This window comes from Notamacropus eugenii, chromosome 4 (assembly GCF_028372415.1).
Source record: "Notamacropus eugenii isolate mMacEug1 chromosome 4, mMacEug1.pri_v2, whole genome shotgun sequence".
Classification (NCBI taxonomy): Eukaryota; Metazoa; Chordata; class Mammalia; order Diprotodontia; family Macropodidae; genus Notamacropus; species Notamacropus eugenii.
In genome coordinates, this window is record NC_092875.1 from 241375007 (window position 1) to 241399817 (window position 24811).

General features: G+C 34.3%; 1 protein-coding gene across 4 annotated transcripts in view; it reads right to left on the reverse strand.

Moving 5' to 3' along the window:
- Positions 1-24811, reverse strand: part of SMCHD1 (structural maintenance of chromosomes flexible hinge domain containing 1) — a 170307-nt gene that overhangs the window by 89402 nt on the left and 56094 nt on the right. For all 4 annotated transcript variants that reach the window (XM_072604319.1, XM_072604318.1, XM_072604320.1 and 1 more), the window contains exons 11-24: positions 24507-24627; positions 24236-24419; positions 23791-23988; positions 22578-22691; positions 21092-21198; positions 17905-17987; positions 17028-17141; positions 11663-11740; positions 11460-11579; positions 9823-9967; positions 8824-8920; positions 4314-4386; positions 2300-2439; positions 1559-1693 (exon numbers count right to left, since the gene is read on the reverse strand). In XM_072604319.1, coding sequence (XP_072460420.1) covers positions 1559-1693; positions 2300-2439; positions 4314-4386; positions 8824-8920; positions 9823-9967; positions 11460-11579; positions 11663-11740; positions 17028-17141; positions 17905-17987; positions 21092-21198; positions 22578-22691; positions 23791-23988; positions 24236-24419; positions 24507-24627 — 1709 coding nt within the window. The remainder of the gene's footprint in view (positions 1-1558; positions 1694-2299; positions 2440-4313; positions 4387-8823; positions 8921-9822; positions 9968-11459; positions 11580-11662; positions 11741-17027; positions 17142-17904; positions 17988-21091; positions 21199-22577; positions 22692-23790; positions 23989-24235; positions 24420-24506; positions 24628-24811) is intronic.

Sequence of the window (24811 nt, forward strand, 5' to 3'; positions counted from 1 at the left end):
ATACAAAATTTGCAGCACGAAGGAGGGGAGAATGGAAAGGAGAATAAGAAACAATAATGATCCCAATTTCCGTTTAATTCTAACATTCTATGATTCTATTTGCAGTAGAATCACTAGTGTACAGCTTTTAAGCTTATTTTCCCTTCTCAGACTTTAGACAACTAAGCAAGATAAAAATAAAACTTTAAATATCAGTATTGGCAAAAAATTTGGTGGACCTTTTACTATTATACAAGTGATTATATGAGACTTTTAAATTACACAGTTAATACTGAACTATCCTTACCATTTCTTTTTTTCAATTATAGCTGATAGTCAAGAATCAAATAAAACTTTTAATGAAAAATTCCAGCCTTACTTTAAAGAAAAATGTAGAACTGCTAAATATATCTTTTAGATTTCCGAGTTATGGCAAAACAGAATGTAGAGACAACCTAAATGAATGAGCCTTCCCAGAAATGTTAAAGAGTCACTAAAAAAAAGACTGACAAAGAAATTGAATTCCAGGATAAAATCAAAAACTGAGGCAAGGCTTGACAGCCTATATTGTATCAATATCTGACTGTAAAGCTGTGGTATATGACTATGATATATTTCAGTATATGATAAACAGGAGGGTCTCAGAAAAACCTGGAAAAACTTACATGAACTGATGCTAAGAGAAGTGAGCAGAACAAGGAAAACATTGTACAAAGTAACAGCAATATTGTATGATGATCAATTGTAAATGACTTAGCTATTCTCAGGAAGACAATGATCCAAGACAATCTCAAAGGACTTATGATGAAAAAATGCTATCTGCTTCTAAGAAAGAACTAATGGAGTCTGAATGTAAATCAAAGCCTACTTTTTTAACTTTGTTTTTCTTGGGATTTCTTTGGTCTGTCTTTTCTTTTGCAACATGGCTAATATAGAAACATGTTTTGCATGACTGCGTATGCCATAATCTATAACAAACTGCCTACCTTTCTCAAGCAAGGGGAAGAAGAGAGAGGGAGAAATTTGAAACTCAAAACTTTTTAAAATGAATGTTTAAAATTGTTTTCACATGTAATTAAAAAAATAAAATGTAAACTTTTTTAAAAGATTTGACTGTAAATTTATCAATGTCTATACTAAATATTCATACTGAATCTAAGTGGCTACACTAGGGCTTAAATGATCAACAATGATAGTGAAATTCTCTAGACTACCTGCTTGCTGATCACAACTGAAAACAGGAAAGCAAAGGAGGGGGATATATATAGTAAAGTCATGTTCTCTCAAAATGACTCAAATTATAATAGCTATTCTTATTTTAGTACAACAGCTGCTTTCTAGAGAAAAACATACAAACAGACATACATGACCAGACAATAACATGTCTGACTTTGTTATATCACAAGAACAAATCTACCAACAGTGATTTATGGTCTTTGTAGTGCATTGGTATATATGTTTTTTTAAGTGAAAAAACTATCTTTTAAGGAATTATACATTTATAAGATTAATACGTTCTTATATGTACAAAATGCTACAGAAATGGAAAAAATTGTTAATAACAATAATAACAACTTACTGGTATTTCAATCTTTGCTTTAAGTATGTGGTCCTTCTTTATATTCTGTACATGAAATGGCGGTCCAGTTAAAATACTAGTTCCAGCATTACTACAATCCACACTGTAGACAGGAAGGTTTGGAGCACCTAAAAACTACATGGGATATACAAACTAATTTAAGGATTCAAAACAAAATTAAATCATTATTCATAAAATTCTAGTAAAGTTTGCTCAAATAGAAAACAATCCAATATAGGTTACCTATAAAAGTATATGTATATTTACTTCTAAAATGGGAAAATTTAAATCTGAAATGTTGATTAGTTTGAACTCATTTATAAGTGAAAGAAATTATTAACAAGCTCAAAATTTTTTTTTCAAAATAGTAATCATACCTTCACTAATTTTATACTTCTCTTTCCATTTCCTCCTGTATCTGTATTTCTTCTCTTCCCTACCCTCAATCTTTATAGTGGAGAAACTGAAGCACAAAAATATTATTTTCCACAAACATTTGCTTTTTTGAAAGAACTATGTAGGATAAGAATTTGAATGAACTTATTATCAATTTTTTGAGCACTATCTCTAAAGACACGTTGACATTATGACCATATTTTATATTTTCAGTCAAAATCTAGTACTCTTTGCATACGTAGCCTATGAAATAATACTTAATATCCAGACATAAAGCAAGCACTGAGTCACTGTGTAAAACATCACCAACTTTATAAAACATATGATCTTTGTTGTCTGACTTACCTTACAATGAACAATCAATTTGGGCTGCGCTGTGATATTTCCTGATTCATCTAAAACTTCTACCTGGAATGGGAAAGCTGTTCCATTTTCAATGACTAGAAAATCAGAAACTGGTTTCACTTTCAATTGATGAGGAGGCCCTGTAAGAAAAACCCCAGAAGACAATCAAATCACAAATTAAAATCTAGAATTATTATTTCACGTATTAAAAGTCCCTATATTCACAAGGTAAAACAATATTTCAGGGATGTCAAAGAAAAAAGAGATCATATTTGATCATTTGTATCCAAATGATAAATGCCATAGATATATATGTATGTACATATGTATATATATATATAAATAACACTAACATACACACACATACACACATATATATTCCATGCATTAACATATATTATATAGGCTGAGATTTAGACTTCTCTGAAATTTTATTTTTCCTCTATAATTTTCTTAAGAAATGATAGGGGATGGGGACTACAGAAGTGAGTGATTTGATATAGAAATGTTCATGTAAAGATGCTATTATGCAAGGTAGTACCTTCTCTGCAAATTTTAACCTTATGAGAGTTACCTAGAACACTATGAGGTTTAATGCCTTGTTCAGAGTCACAAAGCCAAGAAATGTCAGAAGAATTTTAATCTATATCTTACCAGTTCTAAGACTGGCATTCTATTCATTATGCTAACCTATGTTACAATAAATAATATATTAACTAATTCCAGAAATGACTGAAATTCAAAGCCTCAAAACAATACTGAAACTATCAAGCAACCATAGCACTAAATGGAAAAACTTACATTACAAAAAAGAAAAAGAAAGGAAAAAATGAGTGCTATTTTTACTTTAGAAGTTTTTCTCTAAAAACCTAAAAAGTCTTCAAAAGGAAGGACTTAAATAATTCTCTACTCATCATTTTATTTAGCCAGCAGTAAAATTTACAAAAGTTTAGTATTTTATATATGAATATAAGTAATACATAATTATCTCTTCTCCAAATATACCTTTAATTTTACTTTTCTAGAAACATGCCACAATTAAATTCTTCTCTCAATAACCTGAAATTTGAAAGTGATTAAGTACTTCTGAATTAATGTATGACAAATGCCAATCACTTGTAATTATCATCTTAAAACCAATGTATAATTTAGTATATAGAACAAAACAAAAATGGTGTGAAGCCAAACCTTTTCAAAATCTGATCAACATTTTCTTTATATTTTGTATAATTTTAGTTCAACATACTTTCTAATTTCTTCATGACTAATTTGACCTTATTAAAAGCAAAGGTAAGAAAGATATCATAATATATTAGTAAAGATTGCCTTCTTTCTTGAGACAGTACCATAGATTTAAGTGACCTCAGAAACCATCTAATCCAAATTTCATTTTAGAAATGACAATACTGTATATGGGACAAGCAAGTTAATTAACCTTCCCAAGATCACAGAGGCAGTATGTCTAAGAAACAGGGTCCATGACTTGACAGTCAAGTCTCTTTCCATTGTATAATAATAAAGATCTCATGTGAGATCATGACAACATAAGGCTTAAATATTGTTTAATTACAATAGCTTTAAAAGAGAAATTAAGAAATCATCAGTAAATGGATCTGAGCCTCAAAATTTATGCTAGAACTAAGGTATTTCCCCAACACAGAATCTAAGAGTCTGAAGGGATCTCAGATGTCATATACTCTAACCATTATCTGATGAAGAAGCCAGTCTCAGACTGAAAATTTCCAATGCTGGCCACTGTGACCTTTCCCCCTTCAAAGTTCATGAACAAAAATATGCCTCCAACCTCCCCCACCTTATTCACAGTTCATTTCTACCAAAAATGTATTTGCTCACATTATATTTATCTCCAGAAACTGACTGGGAATGGGAAGAAAACATTTTTTAAGATTACTGTCTGACCTTCCCAGAAAAAAGAATGCTATTAAAAGGTTAAATACACATTTAAACATTTTTAACTATAATATTAGAAATGTTTCTTAAAAGTAGTATTTACCAGGAAGTAATCTAATTTTCAAAATCTGAGATTCTTCTTTTAAACCTGGTAGAATAACCTTCAAACTAAAGTTCTGTTGGGAAAAAAAATAATAAATTAAACATTGAATTTACAAGGATTTAAATAATATATTGCCTCCAAAAGTAATTTGAATTATTTGTTTCAATAATGTTTTAAAATTAGTTTCAACAGAAAACTAATATAGTAATTAGATGTTTACTAAAATTGGTGAACATCCATGTAAAATACGCAGAATAATGCTGATTCAAATTATTTAAGAAAAAAGTAGCACTGAATATTTCAGGTGAGATAAGTAAAAAGTAAATAAGTAACTGGAACAGATCAAAATATTATCATCTTTGCTTGCAACTTGTTACCAATTTACATGATTTTTCTAATCACTGAGGAAGATAAAGTCTGGAAAAATTAAAGAGCACATAACTCTAATAATAAAATAAATAGTATTAGTGCCTTAGGTTGGGATAAGTAAAGTTCCCACTGGGAAAAGTGATTGGACCTTTGATTTCACTGGTAGAGGAAACGTCCAGTAAGAAAACTCCTTCAACCAATGTAGTAGCCCCACCTTCAATAGCTTAGAGCTCACTGAGAGATGAAGTGACTTTGCCCAGGTTTTGCCCAGGTATGTCTCAGAAGGCAGAATTTTTCCCAGTGCCTTCAAACATTAGGAAAAAAGTTTTTTCCTGGACATTTTTGACCTAAGAAGGCTTATATACTACTTCCAATTTACTTACTTTCAAATATATACTACAAAAAAGGTGACATTCTATAATGGGGACATTTTTTTTTTATAAAGAACATACCAAGATAATTGAAAGAATTACAGACTGTTAGAGCAGGAAAGGGATTTAACGATCATCTAATCCAACTCCCTCATTTTACAACAAAAGTAACTAAGATGTAGGGAAGCAAAATATAAGGAACAAAGTCTGAAGTAGAAGGTACAAATTAATAGGTTTATGGAAGGTTTTAATTTCATACTGTTAGTCACTAAAAGTCTACCTTAAAAGTCACCTGAAACTAGCATTTCCTTAAGTTATTTCTTCTCTTATCATCCCTCTCCTCTTTTACCTTATCCAAAACTATGTACTGACAGATGCTTTTTCAAAAATTTTGAACATAATAAATTATCTGTCTTCTCACCTTCCCACCTCAACTAAATACACACATATAAAAAACACCCAAACCCATTATAAACCTGTATAGTCAATAAAATCAATTTCCACATTGTCCATGTCCAAAAACCTGCCTCATTTTGCATTCTGAGTCTTTCACCTCCTATCAGGAGAAGGATGGCCTGTTTTCACATTAGTTCTGGAAACCTGTTCAGTCATTACACTAATAAGAACTCAGCATCATGGACCTCCATCATACTTATATGCTATAACTTGTTCATCCATTGCCCAATTTATGGATACCTCCTCAGTTTCCCATTCTTTACCACCTCAAAAAAACACCTATCAATATTTTTCTGTATTGTTAAAGTTTGTTTTGCTTAGGATTAATTCCTCCCCTTAACCTACCATCTTTATAACTTCTCTTTCCCTCCCCACTTTTCCTTTCTATTTCCCCATGGAAATATACTTCTGGGCGTGTGTGTGTGTGTGTGTGTGTGTGTGTGTGTGTGTGTGTGTGTGTGTGTGTGTGTGTGTGTGTGTGTGTGTGTGTGTGTGTGTGTGTGTAGAAAGAAAGGGGGAGAGGAGGAAGATGAGGAGCAGGGAGAAGGAAGGAGGGAGGGAGGAAGAGAGAGAGATAGACAATATGAGAATGAATTCTTCCTTCCTTTGACCAGAATGGATGAATGACACTCAAGTATAAGCTACTCCCCTACCCCTTTTCTCCTCTAAACAGGTCACTTATGCATATAACATGAGATAATTTCCCCTTTCTTTTCCCTTCCCCAACATCCTGTCAAGAGTGTTTCTCTTCCTCTGTCTTTTCATTCTTTTCTTAAGATCATCAAGATATAATAGAACCACTCCCAGGACTTTTCTAATAGACTTCTTGAACTCTGATGATGACAGGGTCTGGAGGGGACACATTTATCATTTCCTCTCATTTGAATATAAGCAGTTCATCCTTGTCTAGTCCTTCATCATATTTCCTTCATGTTTACCTTTATATTTTACTCTTCACTCCTATATCTGAATGTCTCTCAAGTCCTGACTAAAAATCCCATCTTCAACAAGAAGTCTTGTAACCCTAGTGCAACCCTCTCTTCATTATTTCCTATATATCCAGAATGGAAGTTTATTTGTCAGTATTTGTACATATTTGCTTTTTATCTCCCTCATCAGATTGTAAGCATCTTCAGCACAGGGAATGTCTTATCTCTTTTTGTACTCCCAGGACTAAGCACAGTGCCTGGCACATAGTAGGCAATTAATGTTTATTGACTACTATTGACTAGTCTTTTAATCAGGGATGCTGAAAGTCTTCTACTTCATTAAAGATCCATTTTTCCCCGTGTTGGCTCTACACTCATATACTGTGTCTTCTGGAATTTCATATTGCAAGTTCTTTGTCCTTTTATATTGATGATGGGATTCTGGTACATAAACTCTGACTACTTGCAATTAATTATTCTTTGACTTGGAAAACTTGGATTTTGGCTGTGATGTTCCTAGGAGTTTTCATTTTGGGGTTTCTTTCAAGGGAGTGACTGGTGGATTCTTTCTATTTCCATTTTGCCCTCTGGTCCTAGAAGATCCGGACCCTTTTAAAGTTTCTGGAAATACAACAATGAGGACATTTTTATGTTCTTGGCATTCAGAAAATTTTCCCCCAATTTTTTCTGCCGTTTTACTTGCTTTTAATATTGTTGCCTCATTAAGTCACTGGCTCCTGTTTGGTCCATTCAAATTTTCAGAGAGTTTGTTGCTTGGATAAGGTTACCAAGCTGTTAATTCCCTTTCCAATTTTTTTCTTCTGTGGCTCTCATTTCTTATCCAATTTTTCCTTCAAGCACTCTCATTTCACAGATAAGAACATTTTCAATTTTTTTTAAAATTCTTTTTCCATTTCATCCAGGAATTCTAGTTGTCTAGATACATTGTGCTTTTCTCTGAGGGACTGCTTAAAAAGGTTTTGGAGTCATTATCTTCTTCTGGGTTAGTATCTTGAACATCACGAACCACTACAATGCCTTTCTATAGCAATACTCATTCTTCCATCTATTTTCAGATTCCAACCTTGATGTCAGAGCTACGCTCTGAGTACTTCTGGGTACTGAGACGGTTCGGGCTGCTCCTTTTGCTGCTTTCTTAGGGTATGGAGTATGATGGTATTCCAAGATCTCAAGGACAGAGGAATGGACAAGCTTTCAGTGTTCCCAAGGCGGACTGAATGAGGGCAAAATCTGATTGCTGCCCCCTGGTCTGAACTCTGAAAGTTCCTAACTTAAGTTTGTGTCTGAGTCAGCCCCTATCAAGCAACTAATAAAGTTTGTTGGATCAGAGAAGCAGGAATTACAGGCTTTCCTTTGGTCTGTGATTCCTACTCTGGTTACTACTTCGAAAGAGGGCTAGATGCTAGAACTGAGATCCTGCTCTACCCACCCTTGGTGTCTGAGCTACACCACAACTGCTGCTGGCTTCTGAACTTCCAAGCCTACATCTAACAGATGCTACTCCCCTGAGCAGGTCCCCTTTTCATTCTACTCTGGATCTGTGACTGTAAGTTCATAATGAGTGACAAAACTACCAGTAGGAACCTATCCCTGTTACAGTACCCTACCATGGGTCTGGAAGTGCCCTAGGCAAAATTCTGGACTATTCTTTCATTGGTACATAGCCTCTCTCTTGGGAACGCTCAGCACATGACACTGTCCTACACTGACCTTACTTACTGGAAGATATCCCTATCTATATCTCTATGTTGGGGTGAAAAAAAAACTATGATTTTTCCTGGATTTTCTCACCAATATTCAGTCTGTGGCCTTTTCTAGACCTTTTGGAAGGGTTTTTTAAAGTTAGCTGAACTTATATAACCAAATATGTAATTTATACAAGGACAAAAATTCAAAATCCACAACCCCTCCACCTCAATAGTTTATTTGGGTGAATAAAAAGAACTCAATTTAAGAGTCAAAAGACTTGTTCTGGGGGATTGTTAGGAAGAAAGTTGTAAATAAGCTTGGTAAAGGTTACAGTAACAATGCTAAAAGAAATAAGGCTTAGGAAAAGGAGCTAAAATCACTATGTGGAAAACAATAAAGGGAATTTTCAATTCATTTTTCTTTTCTTCTACTGCAACCATACCAATTCTAAACAATAACATATTTCCATAGCAAACAACCTAGACTCACTAGCCATCATGTATTCTAACTTCCTAAGTGCTAAAAAATGATGACATGAAACTGACATCTTTTCAAGTATCAAACATTGTAAGTTAGTCTAAGAAATGTTCAAAAATCAAAAAAAGAGAAATAAGAATATTTTACCCACACATGATATTGCTTCATCAATAAATTGTTAAAGGACACACAACTTACCTTGCCTTGATAAGAGTTTACATGGCCCCTAGCAGTAACACCCCTAATTATACAATTTGGTCCTCTGCTTATGTCTTCATATTGTAAAGACAAGCCACTGTTTAAAAAAACAAAAAGTTATGTTTATTCTCCTAACACACCTACAATAAAAATTCTAAGAATATCTGTTTTATGTATTCATAAGTATCACACTAGGAATCATCCAACCACATTCAATATTACCAATCCCTGACCAATGCCACCAGCCAGTGACAGAATTAACCATTTCTACAATAGGTCAATTAATTGTATTGAACAGGTATGTGTATTCCATTCTATAAATATTGATTCACCATGATTAGCTTTAAAAGTCAACAAATTTACACTGTGCCTTATAATGCCTACACTGTGCAAAAAAGCACTGTAAAAAACATAAAAGTTATAATATAAAACTATAAGCTTGATTTTACAGTGTAATTGGGAAAATATAAATGTTTTAAAACTATCAAACAATACAAGGCAATACATAAATCATCTAGGTGTTTACTCAACAGGACAGGGAGCCTGAAAGGACTGGGACTACTGCTACTAGGGAAGTGCCCCTAAGTGTACAAATGTAGTGGGAATTTTGAGTTCCCTTCAGCAAAGGTGGGAACAAAAGAGTCACTGTACATTCACAAAGGGGAAAAAGAAAGGAAGTGTTAACAAGAAGGTTGGCAATGGAGTTTGAGTAGCTTGGCATGGAGGAAGAAAACATCCCCACTTGGCACCAGCCCTAGCTAGCTAGAACTATCTACTGGACTTCAAAGTATTTACACAACAGAGGAATGATGGTAATTTAAATAAGGCACTGGGGAACCAGAAACAAAATGTTCTCTACTTAACAAAAGTGAATGAATGAGAGATGTCAAAATTTAAATTTAAAACTTCTCTATTATTCGAAACTTAGTATAAGAACAAAGTTAAGTACAGAATAAATTTAATGAAGAAAGAAAATTAAACTTTATTTTCTCAAATTACCTTGCTTCAAGAACTGGTTTAATATCAGTTACCAGTTGAGTAGTATGACCAAATTCATCCTGCAACTCCAGGGGAATATTGAATGGGACTCCAACACGAAATGGAGGATCCAAAAGGCCCACTGAAAATTTTTCTGGTTTACCCTCTTTCACAGAAAAACAATGAGTTGAAAATTAACTTTAATGAAAATCTTCATTACAATATAAAAAGTAGTAAAATAATTTTTACATGACACCTGATGTGCAAAGTTATTTACAAACTGTCGTAAGTCTTAAGAAAAATCTGGTAGGGGTTTTTTAATCCATAAGGAACTTAAGACACTGGTTTTCTAAAAATGTAGCTGAGAATAAAACTAATGTTCATAAAATCTACAATGTTGAGCAATGTAGTTATGGCAAATTTTAAGGAATAAAGTTACATTTTGGTGACAGAATACCCACTAATCACACCCAGATTACATTAAATATAGTCAGTTCTCAAGCATTCTCATGATTTTAATAACTAAATTCATTTTCACTTTGATGTTGGCAACCACACACATTCATGGCTATGCCCAGCAGACAAAAAATGAGATGTGAGGCTCACAACTGTGTAGAGTGGTTGGTACTCTACTAGACCCTTCACTGGTCTTGTTTACCTTACCATTGTAAAGAGCTTCTCACACATTACATATTTTCATTGTTTGCCTTTAAAACTCAAGCTTTTTGCTGCAATTATGCCGCCAAAGCATAGTAAAAGTGCTTTGGGCTGTAAGGTGATTTCAAAGACCTTCCAGTCTTAGCATCTTCTGACTGCATCAACTGAAGTCCCAGTAACCTTCTCCCTTGATTTTCAGACAGAGGCCAAGATAGAGAAGTTTACAGCAATATATTATACAGTACCACACCCTCACACTGCCATGACACAGTGGAATGTTAACAACACAAGGTGAAAAAAGGTTTTCATTTCAAGATTTTTATCTGCTGTAGGCTTCATGTATTATGAAAATGAATAGTGTCTGGTCACTTTTTTAAAAGTTGAAATGGTTAGTACAAAAAGGTCACAGAATTCTAGGTAATGGCTGGCAAGAAAAATGTTTTGTATGTTATCAATTTTATTCTGTATACTATATTTTATGGGTTATTTCAGTTACTGTATTACAAAAATGAATATTATCAGAATTAATGTGTTGTTATAAAGAACTGTATGCAGAAAAGTGTAACTTTAGTGACCTCTAGTGAAAAATTGTAGTTTTTGGTGGTCGCAGGGCAATAACTCTCCTATTTCCCATAGGTTCAATGTATCAACAGTTGCATTTGAGTTTTGCACCATTTTCTAGGAACATTACCCCTGTGAAAGCTGAAGATTGACTGTACTTGTAAATGCTTCTGTAGTCAATAACATTCTAACTTTAAGCAGGAATGCTTTTGGACTCCAGAACTACTACACTGACTCTAGAACTCGATTATGTCTTCAAGATTAAGAAAATGACTGAGACCTATCTGAGTGGAAAATCATATAACAGTCCTAATTGGATAAAACATGATGGACTCAGTGTCAGTTACCTTCTAAATGTAGTAAGTCTTTCTCCCATTTTATTTTAAAATGGCATTTCAGTGAGCTACAAGAATTGAAAAGAAATTCAAAGCTTTACTTACCTTTCACAGAAAATTTAAATGTTTTTGATGGTAATGCCCGGCCTGCATAAGTGTCTGCATTACTTTCATTCAACACAACTTGCAATTTTAATGTGTAATTGCCCAGTTTTTGAATATTTTCTGGATATAAATTTAAAAAAAGATTATTACTAACCAATCACCAAAACATTGTTAAGTTTCTTAACATCTGAAGATTAACTCACCCATTTTCTTGAACCAGTAAGGCCATTTGCCCCCATGCTGACTGATATGCGAAATTATTTCTTTATTCCCACTTGGAGCTTAATCAGTCATAAAATAGAGGAAAAAAGTTACAATTACAATCAAGAAACCAATACAAGAAAATCTGGAATTATGAATTCAACCAATGAATTCCATATAGCTTCATTTATTCATTTTTAACAAGCCTCAGACTATCAGAAAATATCTTGATAAGAAAGCCAATGGCAATAATGAACTTTCAGCCATTTACAGTAATTTCTTTAATAATCATGCTTTCATTACTAACATTAATGCAAATCATTATAACTGTTTTTCAAAAAAAGCTATAGCATAACAGCAATTCTTTTTATCAACAAAAAATATTTTCCACAAATAAGCTACATTCAAAAAAAATGTTTAATCTTAAACTTACTGGGTTTATTAAACAAAAGGCTTTTTCAAAAATGATTTTTAAGAACATCAAGAAATGCAAAATTGCTGTTATACGTAACAGAAAAATAGGGAAATGAAACCCAGCTCATTAGTGGATATGTTAGAAACAAAGGAAATGGTTCCTAATTAAACAAGACTTTTTCTTAAACTTGCAAATCTCTGGACAAATGTACAAGAATATTTTTGTCTTTATTATAAAATATTTTGTTTTAACTGTAAGCATATTTTTTACCAGCTAATACAACACGTTAAGGGAGAAAGAAAGAAGGCGAAGGAGAAGAAGATGGAGAAAAGAAAAGGGAGCAGAAGAGGATGAATAAGGGAAAAGAACAAACAACTAGCTCCTTTAACTTTTACCATGGCTTATAAGTGAAAACTCAAGTGATGAAAAAGTCAGGGAACATGCTAACCATGATATATTCCCTCATCCATTTAAAGTTTTCCATTGCTCTGTGTCTGCATGGCTGACATATTATTGCATCTGAACCATTTACCAAACTTCAGGGAGGATTCAAGCTAAGGTAGACACCTATGAAATACCTCCCAGTACTTTGTTAAACCCTCATTGCAACTAGTTCAGTCAAAGAGACCATATAATAAGACAGAGGGCAACAAAAATTTTAATTGTATGAACCAGGACTTTTGTTAATAGTATTTAAAATTCTAATAATGTTAAATCTAACAGATTCTAGTTTCATAGAACCAAGCAACATTAGAGAAGGTACTTGGCAGATCTCATTTAATCCAATTCCCTCATTTTTTAGGTGAAAGAAGCTGATGATTTTCCTAACAAAACAGCAAATTAGAGTCAGCTGGTTTATGAGAAGCTCTTTACAGATGTTCAAAAAACTATTTTATGCAGCTTGTCTCTCCACTTGCATTGTTAAGTTCCCCAATGAAGAAAAGATCTTCAGATTCTCTGCACTTTGATAGTTTGGTATTGAACACACACTGAGTACACAGAAAATACTAGCGAACAGGATGGACTTATTATATGATATTATGTCTCAGGGAGATGCCACTGTTGTACTCTGCTTAGAGGAAAGTCCTCAGTAAAAAGTGAATTCTGCTATCAAGCCCTTTCAAAACCATTCTTAGGGCAAACTTCAAGCCATACTCTGTAGTGAGATCTTTAGCCAAGATAGTGGAGTGAGTGACTTGGTTGTTGTTGGGAGGTGTGAGGGAGGAGGTAGGGGGAGAGAGGTGTGTAGGCAGAGAGACATGCGAAAATTGAGATTCAGGCAATTAGAGAATAAGTGATACCTTATTCTGGCCCTACTAAAAGTGGGTCATTGGAGGGAATCAAACACCAAACCCTCATAGGCCAGCTCTGTTCATATACTCTCATTTCGGGATGATAGATGTTAGGAAATGAAATCTAAACAAGGATTTTAGAGGTCATCAAATCCTTCTCATTTCTCAGAGGAAGAAAATTAAGAGAGGGCAGAGTCAAGATGGCAGAGTAAAAGCAGGTACTTCTAAGAACTCTACACGAAAGCCCTACAAATACTTGTAAAAAACTGACTCTAAACAAATTCTAGAGCTACAGAACCCACAGGTTGACAGAGATAAACAGATTCCCTGCCCAAGATACCAGGGCAAGGAAGGAACAGAGTGCTGTCTGGCATAAGCTGCAACAGCATAGACAGGCTGGAACAGGCCTCAGGTGACTGAATCATCAGTAGCTGTTGCAGTTTCTACACTTCTAAACCGATGGGCACCAAAAGATCAGAGGGAAAATTCTGTGGGACCTGGGTAAAACAGGAGGGTACTGTCTGGCCGGTACAGGCCAGGCAAAGAGGGAGAAGCAGGAGAAGTAGTGACAGTCGCAGCAGCAGAGGTTGCTCCCATAGCTCTGGGGACATAGAAATTGAGGAATCAAGCAGCTGATACAAAATCCAGAAAGCCTGGGAAAATACACCCATCCCAACCATAAGCAGAGTTCTACCTTGACAAAGAGTTAGAAAGTCAAGTGTGTTGCTGGGAAGATAAGTAAATACTGTAAAAGAACTCAGAATGGAGAATCTTACTTTGGTGACAAGGAAGATTAGGACATACAACCAGAGGAAGACAGAAGAGGAAATCTCCAACATCAAAAGCCTTCAAGAGGAATATGAATTGGTCACAGGCCATAGAAGAGCTCAAAAAGGATTTTGAAAATCAAGTAAGAAAAGTAGAGGAAAAAGTAGGAAGAAAAATGAGAGTGATGCAAGAAAATCATGAAAATCAAATCAACAACTTGTTTAAAGGAGACCCTAAAAAATACTGAAGAAAATAACACCTTAAAAAATAGAATAACCCAAATGGCAAAAGAAATTAAAAAAGACGATGAGGAGAATGCCTTAAAAAACAGAATTGGTCCAAAGGAAAAGGAGGTCCAAAAGCTCACTGAAGAAAATAATTCCATCAAAATTAGAATGGAGCAAATGGAAGCTAATAACTTTATGATAAATTGAGAAATAATAAAACAGAACCAAAAGAATTAATAAATAGAAGAAAATGTGAAATATCTCATTGGAAAAACCACTAACTCTAGAAAATAGATCCTGGAGAGACAATTTTTAAATTATGGGACTACCTGAAAGCCATGATCAAAAAAAGAGCCTACACATCATCTTTCAAGAAATTATCAAGGAAAACTGCCCTGATATTCCAGAACCAGAGAATAAAATAGAAATGGAAAGAATCCACTGATCACCTCTGGAAAGAGATCCTAAAAGGAAAATTCCTAGGAATATTATAGCCAAATTCCAAAGTTCCCAGGTCAAGGAGAAAGTATTGCAAGGAGCCAGAAAGAAACAATTTGAGTACTGTGGAAATAGAATCAGGAATAACACAAGGTCTAGCAGATTCTACATTAAGTATTAGAAGGGCTTGGAATATGATATTCCAGAAGTCAAAGAAGCTAGGATTAAAACCAAGAACCACTTATCCAGCAAAATCAAGTATAATCCTTCAAGGGGAAAAACAGACATTCAATGAAATAGAGGACTTGCAAGGATTCTTGATGAAAAGACAAGAGCTGAATAGAAAATCTGACTTTCAAACACAAGAATCAAGAGAAGCATGAAAAGGTAAACAGCAAAGAGAAATTGTAAGAGACTTACTAAAGTTGAACAGTGTACATTCCTACATAGAAAGATGATATTTGTAACTCATGAGACCTTTTCTCAGGATTAGGGTAGTTGGAGGAGACAGACAGACAGACAGACAGACAGACAGACAGATAGACAGGCAGGCAGGCAGGCAGGCAGGCAGGCAGACAGAGGGCACAGAGTGAGTTGAATATGAAGGGATGATATGTAAAAAATAAAATTAAGTGGTGAGAGAATATATTGGGAGGAGAAAAGAAGAGACAGAATAGGGTAAATTATCTCACATAAAAGAGGCAAGAAAAAGGTTTCACAATGGAGGAGTAGAGGGCAAAGGTGAGAAAGAATGAGTGAACCTTATTCTCTTCAGATTTGGCTTAAGGAGGGAATAACTGAGTATCTTACCATACAGGAAAGTAGTGGAGAAGGGTATAAACGAGGGGGGGAGGTGGGATGAGAGAAGGGAGGCAGATTGGGGAATGGTGTAGTCAGAAGCAAACAATTTAGAAAAGGGACAGGGTCAAAGGAGAAAACAGAATAATTGGGGGACAGGATAGGATGGAGGGAAATATAGTTAAGTCTTTCATGACTATCATGGAGGAGTTTTTCATAACTACACATGTATAACCTATATTGAATTGCTTAACTTATCAATGTGGGTAGGTGGGGAGGGAAGATGGTAGAGAATTTGGAACTTGAAGCTTTAAAAATAAATGTTAAAAAACTGTTTCTACATGCAACTGGGAAATAAGATATATAAGCAATGGGGTATAGAAATCTATCTTTCCCTTCAAGAAAGTAAAGGGGAAGGCGATAAGAAGGGGAGATGATAAAAGGGAAGGCAGATTGAGGGAAAGGGTAATCAGAATGCATGCATGTGGGGAGGGGGAAAAGGTGGGGAGAAAATTTGAAACTCAAAATCTTGTGGAAACGAATGTTGAAAACTAAAAATAAATAGTTAATCTTTTAAAAAAAGAAAATAAAAGTAAGGACACTGGAGTAAAATTATTTCCTTCATGTCACATAGCTAAATATGGGTGAGGTCAGACTAAATTCCAAAGTCTACTGACTCCTAGTCCATAATCTCATAAATATAGTCCTATTTATCAACACATCTATAACCCTTCTCTTTCACTTACTGACCCATGCAAATCACCCCTTAGTCAATCATTATATAGAATCTCTTTCTATTACAATTCTGTCTCATCACTAAAGTTCATGGTCCAAATGCCAGTACAACTCAACACCACCCCCAGATCGCTTTCAAAGGCCTGGTTATGATCAGGTCATAGTCAGAGTAATAGCTACTGATGAAGCTCTACTGAGTTCCAGTAACATTTTTTTTGAAGCTATGACAACCAAAATTCTAAAATGAAGTATTTTTTCCCAATTTCAATGCCCCAAATATCACTATAATCAGTGAACACTTTCTTTGACACAGTGATACCACTATTAAGTCAATACCCAAAAGAGGAAAAGTACTCACATGTGCAAAAACAGCACCTCTATTTGGAGTAGCAAATAAGTGAAAGTACAATCAAGTTTGTACCTGGCATTTTCATACAGTTCAATTAAATAATGTCTTTTAAACTTTTATTATGTGCAGGACATTAACTACGCACTGGTAAAATAAAGATGAAAATGGAGTTCGTGACTTTAAGGAGATTACATGACTACATAGGCCTAATTCTTCCCAAGAAGTCAAAGAGGAAAAGTTCCTAAAAGTTCCATTATTACTTGATGAATTTAAAATTAATTTGCAAATCTATACTACCTATGAAAAAAGAAGTTATAAAGTTACAATGTCCATTTGTTTACTTACAATGTAAAATAACCTTGAGCTCAACTAGTAGTTTCTTTGATCCTCCATGACTTGTACCAGGAAGTTTTTGCATGGCTTCTCCTTTCTTGTTCAGTATTTCGATTCTTAAAGCACCTATATATCAATGAAATATTGAAGGAAAAATAAGATTCATAAAGCTACAAACCAAGAATCTCAAGCTAATTGTACAAAATGACTGATTTATTAAGTGCTATATGACAAACATAGTATTAGGGGTACAAAAACAATTTCACAAGGAAATTAAACGTTCATATATAATAATAAACAGTGTATAAACACAAAATATATACAAAGTGGTTTTGGAAAGTAGGGCAGAAGCAGATGGGGGAGACCAGGAAATGTTTCATATAAAAGGTGATATTGGAGCTTAGTCTCGAAGGACTTAACAAAGTCTCTGAGGCAGAGGCAATAGAAAGAAAGAAGTCCAATACCAGGGGATAGCCAATACAAAGGCACAGAAATAGGAGATGGAATGTTAGATGCGAAGTCCTCACTGTGAAGAATGGTGAGAAAGCTAGTTGGGGTGGACTGCACGTAACATGCAAAAAGTGGATTAATATACAATGAACCTAGAAAGGTAGGTTGTGCCACAGTTTTGAATGTCTTTAAAAGCAAAAATGAGCTTATATTTTATTACAGAAGCAACAAGGAGTTACAAGAGTTTATTAAGTAGGAGAGGGACATAATAAAGTTTAAGAAAAATCATTTTGGCAACTATGTACACTGTAGACCATGGACTGAAGCAAAGACTGATTTGTGACAAGGATTGAATTATAAACTCTTCCCTTAATGCTTATATGCTAAGATACTAAAATAGCCAAAAAATTTCATTTTTAATGCTAGGCAGAAATCATACCAATAGGGGTCCCAGCTGGCTTGACTTCATTTGGTAACAATTCATCTCCTTCAGGCCAAGTTACAGATAAACGATCTGGAAGTCTATGACCAAAATAACATATCACAATTCCAATTTATAAAATATGTCATAATGATAAACAGGAAAAGAATTCCTTGTCCAACTGAGCCAACCCTTCTCTTTAAGGCAGATGATGGAATTTCTACTACATGAATCTCAATAGAAACCATCTCCCCTCTATATAAATCCATTATCCATCAAAGAGAAATTAAAAAACACAAGATTGAGACTGAATGGATGGGCATGTACTTCGTTTTATTTTATGTAACTTAATTTTCATTAACCTAAGGATTACTTTTAGGGAAAAGGATGAATTCTAAGACAATAACATTTTTCATTTTTAGTACTGACTCACTTTTTGTTTTAAACTTCTAAAATATACAGAGAACTGAGTCAAATTTATAAAAATATAAGTCATTCCCCTGTTGAAAAGTAGTCAAAGGATATGAACAGGGAGTTTTCAGAGGAAGAAATTAAAGCTATCTACAGTCATATGAAAAAATGCTCTAAATCACTATTGATTAGAGATGCAAACTAAAACAACTCTGAGGTATCACATCACACCTATCAGACTGGCTAGCATGACAAAACAGGAAGATGATAAATGTTGGAGAAGATGTGGGAGAGGTTGGAACACTAATTCATTGTTGGTGGAGCTGTGAGCTGATCCAACCATTCTGGAGAGCAATTTGGAACTATGCTCAAAGGGCTACAAAAATGTACATACCCTTTGACCCAGCAGTATCGCTTCTAGCACCATATCCCCAAGAGATCATAAAAATGGGAAAGGGTCCCACATGTACAAAAATATTTATTGCAGCACTCTTTGTAGTGGCCAAAAACTGGAAATCAAAGGGATGCCCATCAGTTGGGGAATGGCTGAATAAATTATGGTATATGAATGTAATGGAATACTATTGTGCTATAAGAAATGATGAACAGGAAGGCTTCAGAGAGGTCTGGAAAGACTTATATGAACTGATGTTGAGCAAAAAGATCAGAATCAGGAGAACTTTGTACACAGCAAGAACCACAGCATGTGACGATTTTTTCTGGTAGACTTGGCCCTTCACAGCAATGCAAGGACTTAAAAAATTCCCAATGGTCTCTTAAGGCAAAATGCTTTCCACATCCAGAGAAAGAACTATGGAATTTGATCACAGAATGCAGTAGATCATTTTCTTTTGTGTTACATTTTGGTTTGTTTTATTTCTCTCATTCATTTTAATTCTTCTATGCAACATGACCAAGGTGAGAATGTATTTCATAGGAATGTATGTGTAGAACCTATATAAAATTGTATGACATCTCAGGGAGGGAGGGGGAATGGAGGGTGAAAGAAGGGGGAGGAAGGGGAAAAAAAATCTAAATTACATGGAAGTGACTGTAGAACACTGAAAACAAATAAACTAATAAAAAATAAATCTTAAAAAAAAGAATTATGAACTCAGTTCTCAGGGGAGCAAGGAATAGAGCATCTGTCAGATTTATGGAGAATGGAGAAATTTATGACTAAACAAGAGATAGAGAACATCATGAAGTACAAAATGCATAATTTTGATTACATTAAACTGAAAAGTTTTTGCACAAACAAATCCAATGCAACCAAGATCAGGAGGGAAGCAGTAAACTGGGAAAGAATTTTTGCAAGTACTGTCTGTGATAAAGGCCTCATTTCTAAAATATATGGAGAACTGAATCAAATGTACAAGAATACAAGTCATTCCCCAATTGATAAATGGTCAAAGGATAGGAACAGGGAATTTTCAGAGGAAGAAAGGAGGTAGGGAGGAATAAGGGGGAGGGAGTGGGAAAAAAAATCTAAGATACATGGAAGTGACTGTTGAACACTGAAAACAAATAATCCAGTTTTTAAAAAATAAATAAAAAAAAGAATTAAAGTGAACTGAAAGAAGTCCTGAAGGACAATAAAGTTTAGTAGAGGAGCCAGAAGAACCCTTATTTCTACTCATTACTGTCCAATACAATACTGAGGAAACAAATGTAATGAGCCTTATAGAAAAAAATCTGTACGCCAAAAATAAAGTCCCATAGGTAATCAATCTAAGGTTTTTTTAGCTTTTATTTAGTATTTTATTTTTCCCCAGTTACATGTCAAAACTTTTAACATGTGTTTTTAAAATTTTTGAGTTCCAAATTCTCTCCCTTCCGCTTCCCCGCTACATCCCACAGGAGGCAAGCAATTCTATATAGGTTATACATGTGTAATTATGCAAAACATATCCGTAATAGTCATGCTGTGAAAGAAAACAGACAAAAAAACTCAAGAAAAATAAAGAAAGTTTGAAAAAGTATGCTTGTTTTCAGACACCATCAGTTCTTTGTCTGGGGATAGATAGCATTTTTTATCATAAATCCTTCAGTTTTCTTGGATCATTGTATTCCTGAGAAAAACTACATCATTCCCAGCTGATTATCTTATAATATTACTGAGACTTTGTACTCAGTACATTTTATTTTGCATCAACCCATGCAAGTCTTTTCAGGTTATTCTGTGAGCATCCTGCTTATCATTTCTCAGAGTACAACAGTATTCCATTATAATCACACTCCATTTGTTCAGTCATTCCCCAACTGATGGGCTTCCTCTCAACATCTAATTCTTTACCCCCAGAAAAGACACTGTGCAAAGTTTTAACAACGCTTTAAAAAAAAAACAAAACTTTAGCAGCATAATTAAATTTAATTCACATTGTAAATATGAAACTCTTTTCCTTCACATTTCCAATACAAAGTTAGATTTGCAAGGCAACACTGTTTTAACAATTACTGCTTACATCAAAGCCCTACGTCAAACTACAGACTGTCTAGTGGTTAACTTTCCAAAGTTATACAACGTATCCTAGAAGCATTTAAACTACATGGGATCTAGCAGAGTTTACATTACACGTTGGCAAACTTTTACAACCCAAGGACTGCCAACTACATATGACCATTAGGCATCAGAACCGTAATTTAGTGTAGGAGGGAGTCTTTTCAATGCTGAAAACATGGCAGAAGATATAATATGCCTATAGCAATAATTGCCCTATTATAAGAACACAATTGACAAATATCACTAACATACTTATGACTAATAATATCAATCATGTTTAATGAATCTTACCTTGCCATTTCATCTTCTACATATTTTTTGATAGTTTTCTCAGCTACTGTTCTATCAAGCTTCGTGATTGGTACAGTTCTAATTTCATCATATAAAGCTTGAGGCTCCTAAATACATAAAAAACCAATGAATGTTATAATAAGCAGACATTTCAGAAACAAGATGTATTTACATAAAATGAAGAACTTAACTTCCAGAAAAATGTACTTTAATCTACTTAAGTATTAAATATCTACCAGATATTTCTATATTGTTCTTTTAAAAATCTCAATCATACGACCTCTTTACACAAACAAAAATCCTAATCCATAATGTTAATCAAAAAGCTATTTAATCTGATCAAATGAAGCATTTGTAACGACTATGTGATGATCACTAAAAAGTTAGGTTTCTATAAGATGCTGCAGTTTCAAGGTTGTACAAGCTGACCAATTAGCTCTCAGGGGAAGAAGCTAGCTTAACCTCAAAGTTCCTGGTAAAGAGGGCCAGACTCAAAATAGCCTAAACCAGCTGAGGTCAGTGACTGGGAGAAAGCTTTTCTTCATTGCCCATGCTTAATGAATTCATTGCATATTATCTCACACACCCCTCAGGCAGAGATAGCTGCCATTTTTGAGCATGGGATGCATGATGAGGGAGGGGAAACATAGGAATGTATGAAGGGACAACACGAGATGACTGCTTTCAGGGACTGTTACTGGAAGGGGTTTGGACCAATCTGGACTCTGGAAGGAGGAGCTACAACAGACTAATAGCATAAAGCTTGCTTTTGCTTCTGTATCAGTACACTTCTCTCATCATAGGGAACATGCCTGCTTCTTGCAAGGACTGTAATAAAAGATTCTTCTTTCACTCTAGACTTTAGTACTGTTATTGGGCTTGAGTGGGAGCCTTACTCTAGATGGCAAGGGGGCCCAGGAGAAGCTCTATTTAGAACTATAAGACTCTATAGTTCACTTTATGATCTCATCAACAATGAAACACAGAAATCTATGCCAAAAACACATTTTGGTTTAGGAAAAAAAAAATCACATCATTGACAGTAACTAAAGCTTAATATTATGCAAGAATCTTAATTAAGTACTAAAAGAAGCATAGGTTTTTTTTTCCAGAGAGGGTATTCATTTAACCATCCATCATCCAAGCCTTGAACAACTTAGTGGAATGCTTTTAAGAGATGCTATGACCAAAAAACATAACTTCCTGAAGCTCAACCTTCCAATGACCACCCTCTTATGCTTATATTAACTGGTCCTAAGAAGACAATCTGTTAATGGATTAATACTTAAAAGTCTTCCAAGTTTGAAGAGATATTATCTGAGATACTGTAAAGCTATTAACTGACTTCCATGAAAGGATGAGCCAAGAATAAGGGGCAATATTAAGCAACTAGAAAATAAAAAAGATTTTTTAAAAACGTACTGAATCCAGAAGCACAAAGTGCCAAAAGAATTTGGTAATTTTCATTCATTCCTTGTTACCTTACCATTGCAATCTGAACCTCCCCTCCTGTAGCATATACATCTCCATCATGATCACCATAAAGAAAAAATTTTACTATGCTTCCATAATAGAGTGGAAGTGTCTTGGTTGTCTTTACCTAGTATTTAGTAACAAAAAACAAAACACAGTATTAATATACACTGTATTCAGTTATTATTTATGTTATAAAAATAAATTACACACACAAATAGGTATATCTTGTAATAGCCTATATAAAACTCAAATATGAAAAGCACTTCTCATATTTACAATTCTGTCAGGGTAAGGACAAAACAATCAGGGGTTGTTACTGCAACCCCTCCAGAGACTTAGCTTATAGAGTCCTCAGGAGCCATCTGAAGCACACAGGTTGAATGACTTCCCCAGGATCACATAATTATTACATGTCAAAGGCAAGATTTGAAACCAGATCTTTCTGATTTCAAGTCCAAAAACTATCCCCACATCCTAGATCACACACTGTCTCTCAATCAAACGCCAGAGAGGAAAAGCACTGGGTCTGAAATCTACATTCTAGCTTTGCTGAGATCTCATTATATTCAAGAATAATTGACACTGTACATGTTTCTCCATTTCTAGATCCATCCAACAAGAATATTACGTGACTCACACTGAAAATAAGAAATGAAATACATGAATTCTAAAAACTTGGAAAATTAAATAACATGAATATTAAAACACGAAATTTTGATCTGAATAAAATCTTTGCCACAAAGAGCACTGTGAATAAACTCAAAGTGATAAAAAGTTAACACTTGTTTCAGAAATTTTAACTCAAAGGGATAGTGTATTTGACAGATTTATGGAGAATGGAGAAATTTATGACCAAACAAGAGACAGAAATCATTATGAAGTATAAAATGGATAATTTTGATTACATTAAATTTAAAAGTTTTTGCACAGATAATGCAAAAACAAATTAGGAGGGAAGTAGAAAACTGGGAAGAAATTTTATAACTCATTTCTGTGATAAAGGCCTCATTTCTAAAATATATAGAGAACTGAGTCAAATGTACAAGAATACGTCATTCCCCAATTAATAAATGATTAGAGGATATGAACAGAGAGTTATTAGAACAAGAGATTAAAGCTATCTAGGCCTCAAGCTCCCCACCCCTGATTTAAGTCAACATTAGCTAGGAGTAATAAAAGAATTTAGAAATATTAAAAAGATACATGCCAAAATGTAAACTTACCAACTGCCCTGCTTTAAACGTCTTTCCATCCCATTCTATTGCAGAGTAGGTAGCCCATGGACTTTGCATTCTTTTAGAAGGAAGATCTGTTCTTGTAATTACCCCTTTAAAGAGTGTAAATTTTATTTGTTTGTCATACTTCTCGTGACAGTCTTTCAACCACAAAGCAAATTCTCTGTCAATTTTCATTCGCTGCTCCTGGAAAATTTGGGGAGACGGGGACAAATTCTCAAACAAAAATAGAACTATACAGAAGTATTCCTATTTCTCTCTTCACAGCAAAAGAAAAGGGCAGTACTTTTATTAGTATCTATGAGAAAAAATTTAAGTTATAGAAACAAAGTGGAAAATATGGCATATAATGCACTAAACCACTGGAATTTTTCTAATTTAAATTAGAATAATTGTGTAAACAAATGTATAATTCAAAATACCAAAACATTACCTGTCCATTAAAAATCCTTGTAAAAAGAGTGTTCTTATCTTTCAGCTTTAGTTCCAGATCCATAAAAGTCAGTTTATTTGTGCTGACCTGAAATTTATCATTAGTGAATAATGCACCAGAAATTCTATTGTAGCATTCAATTGGTGCAAGGCCTCGTTTCTTAGGAGGAGCACACCAGTCAAAGCTTAAACAGAAGAGAAAATCATTTAATAGAAGCAATGGATTCTAAGACACAAAATTAATGTAAATTTTAGAGAATATCAAAACTTACTCTTCTACCGTTGTGTAAGGTATTAATCTTCCATTCCAAAAACATTCGAAAATGGGTCTTTTCCCTCTTGCTCCTTTTTCTACTATAAAACAGTCATCATCATCATCATCATCTTTCAATTCTAGGCAAAATCAGAAGGGAAAAAGATTGTTGCTAAAAAAGACCTTACAAGTAAGATTTGTAATAACTTCTGTTGAAACAACTAGCAAATCTCAAGAAAAGTCTTTAGGTGGCAATGGAGAAGAATAAGTTTCAAAACTTCAAATGAAATACGTACAGTCTGTCAGTACGTACATTTGTATATA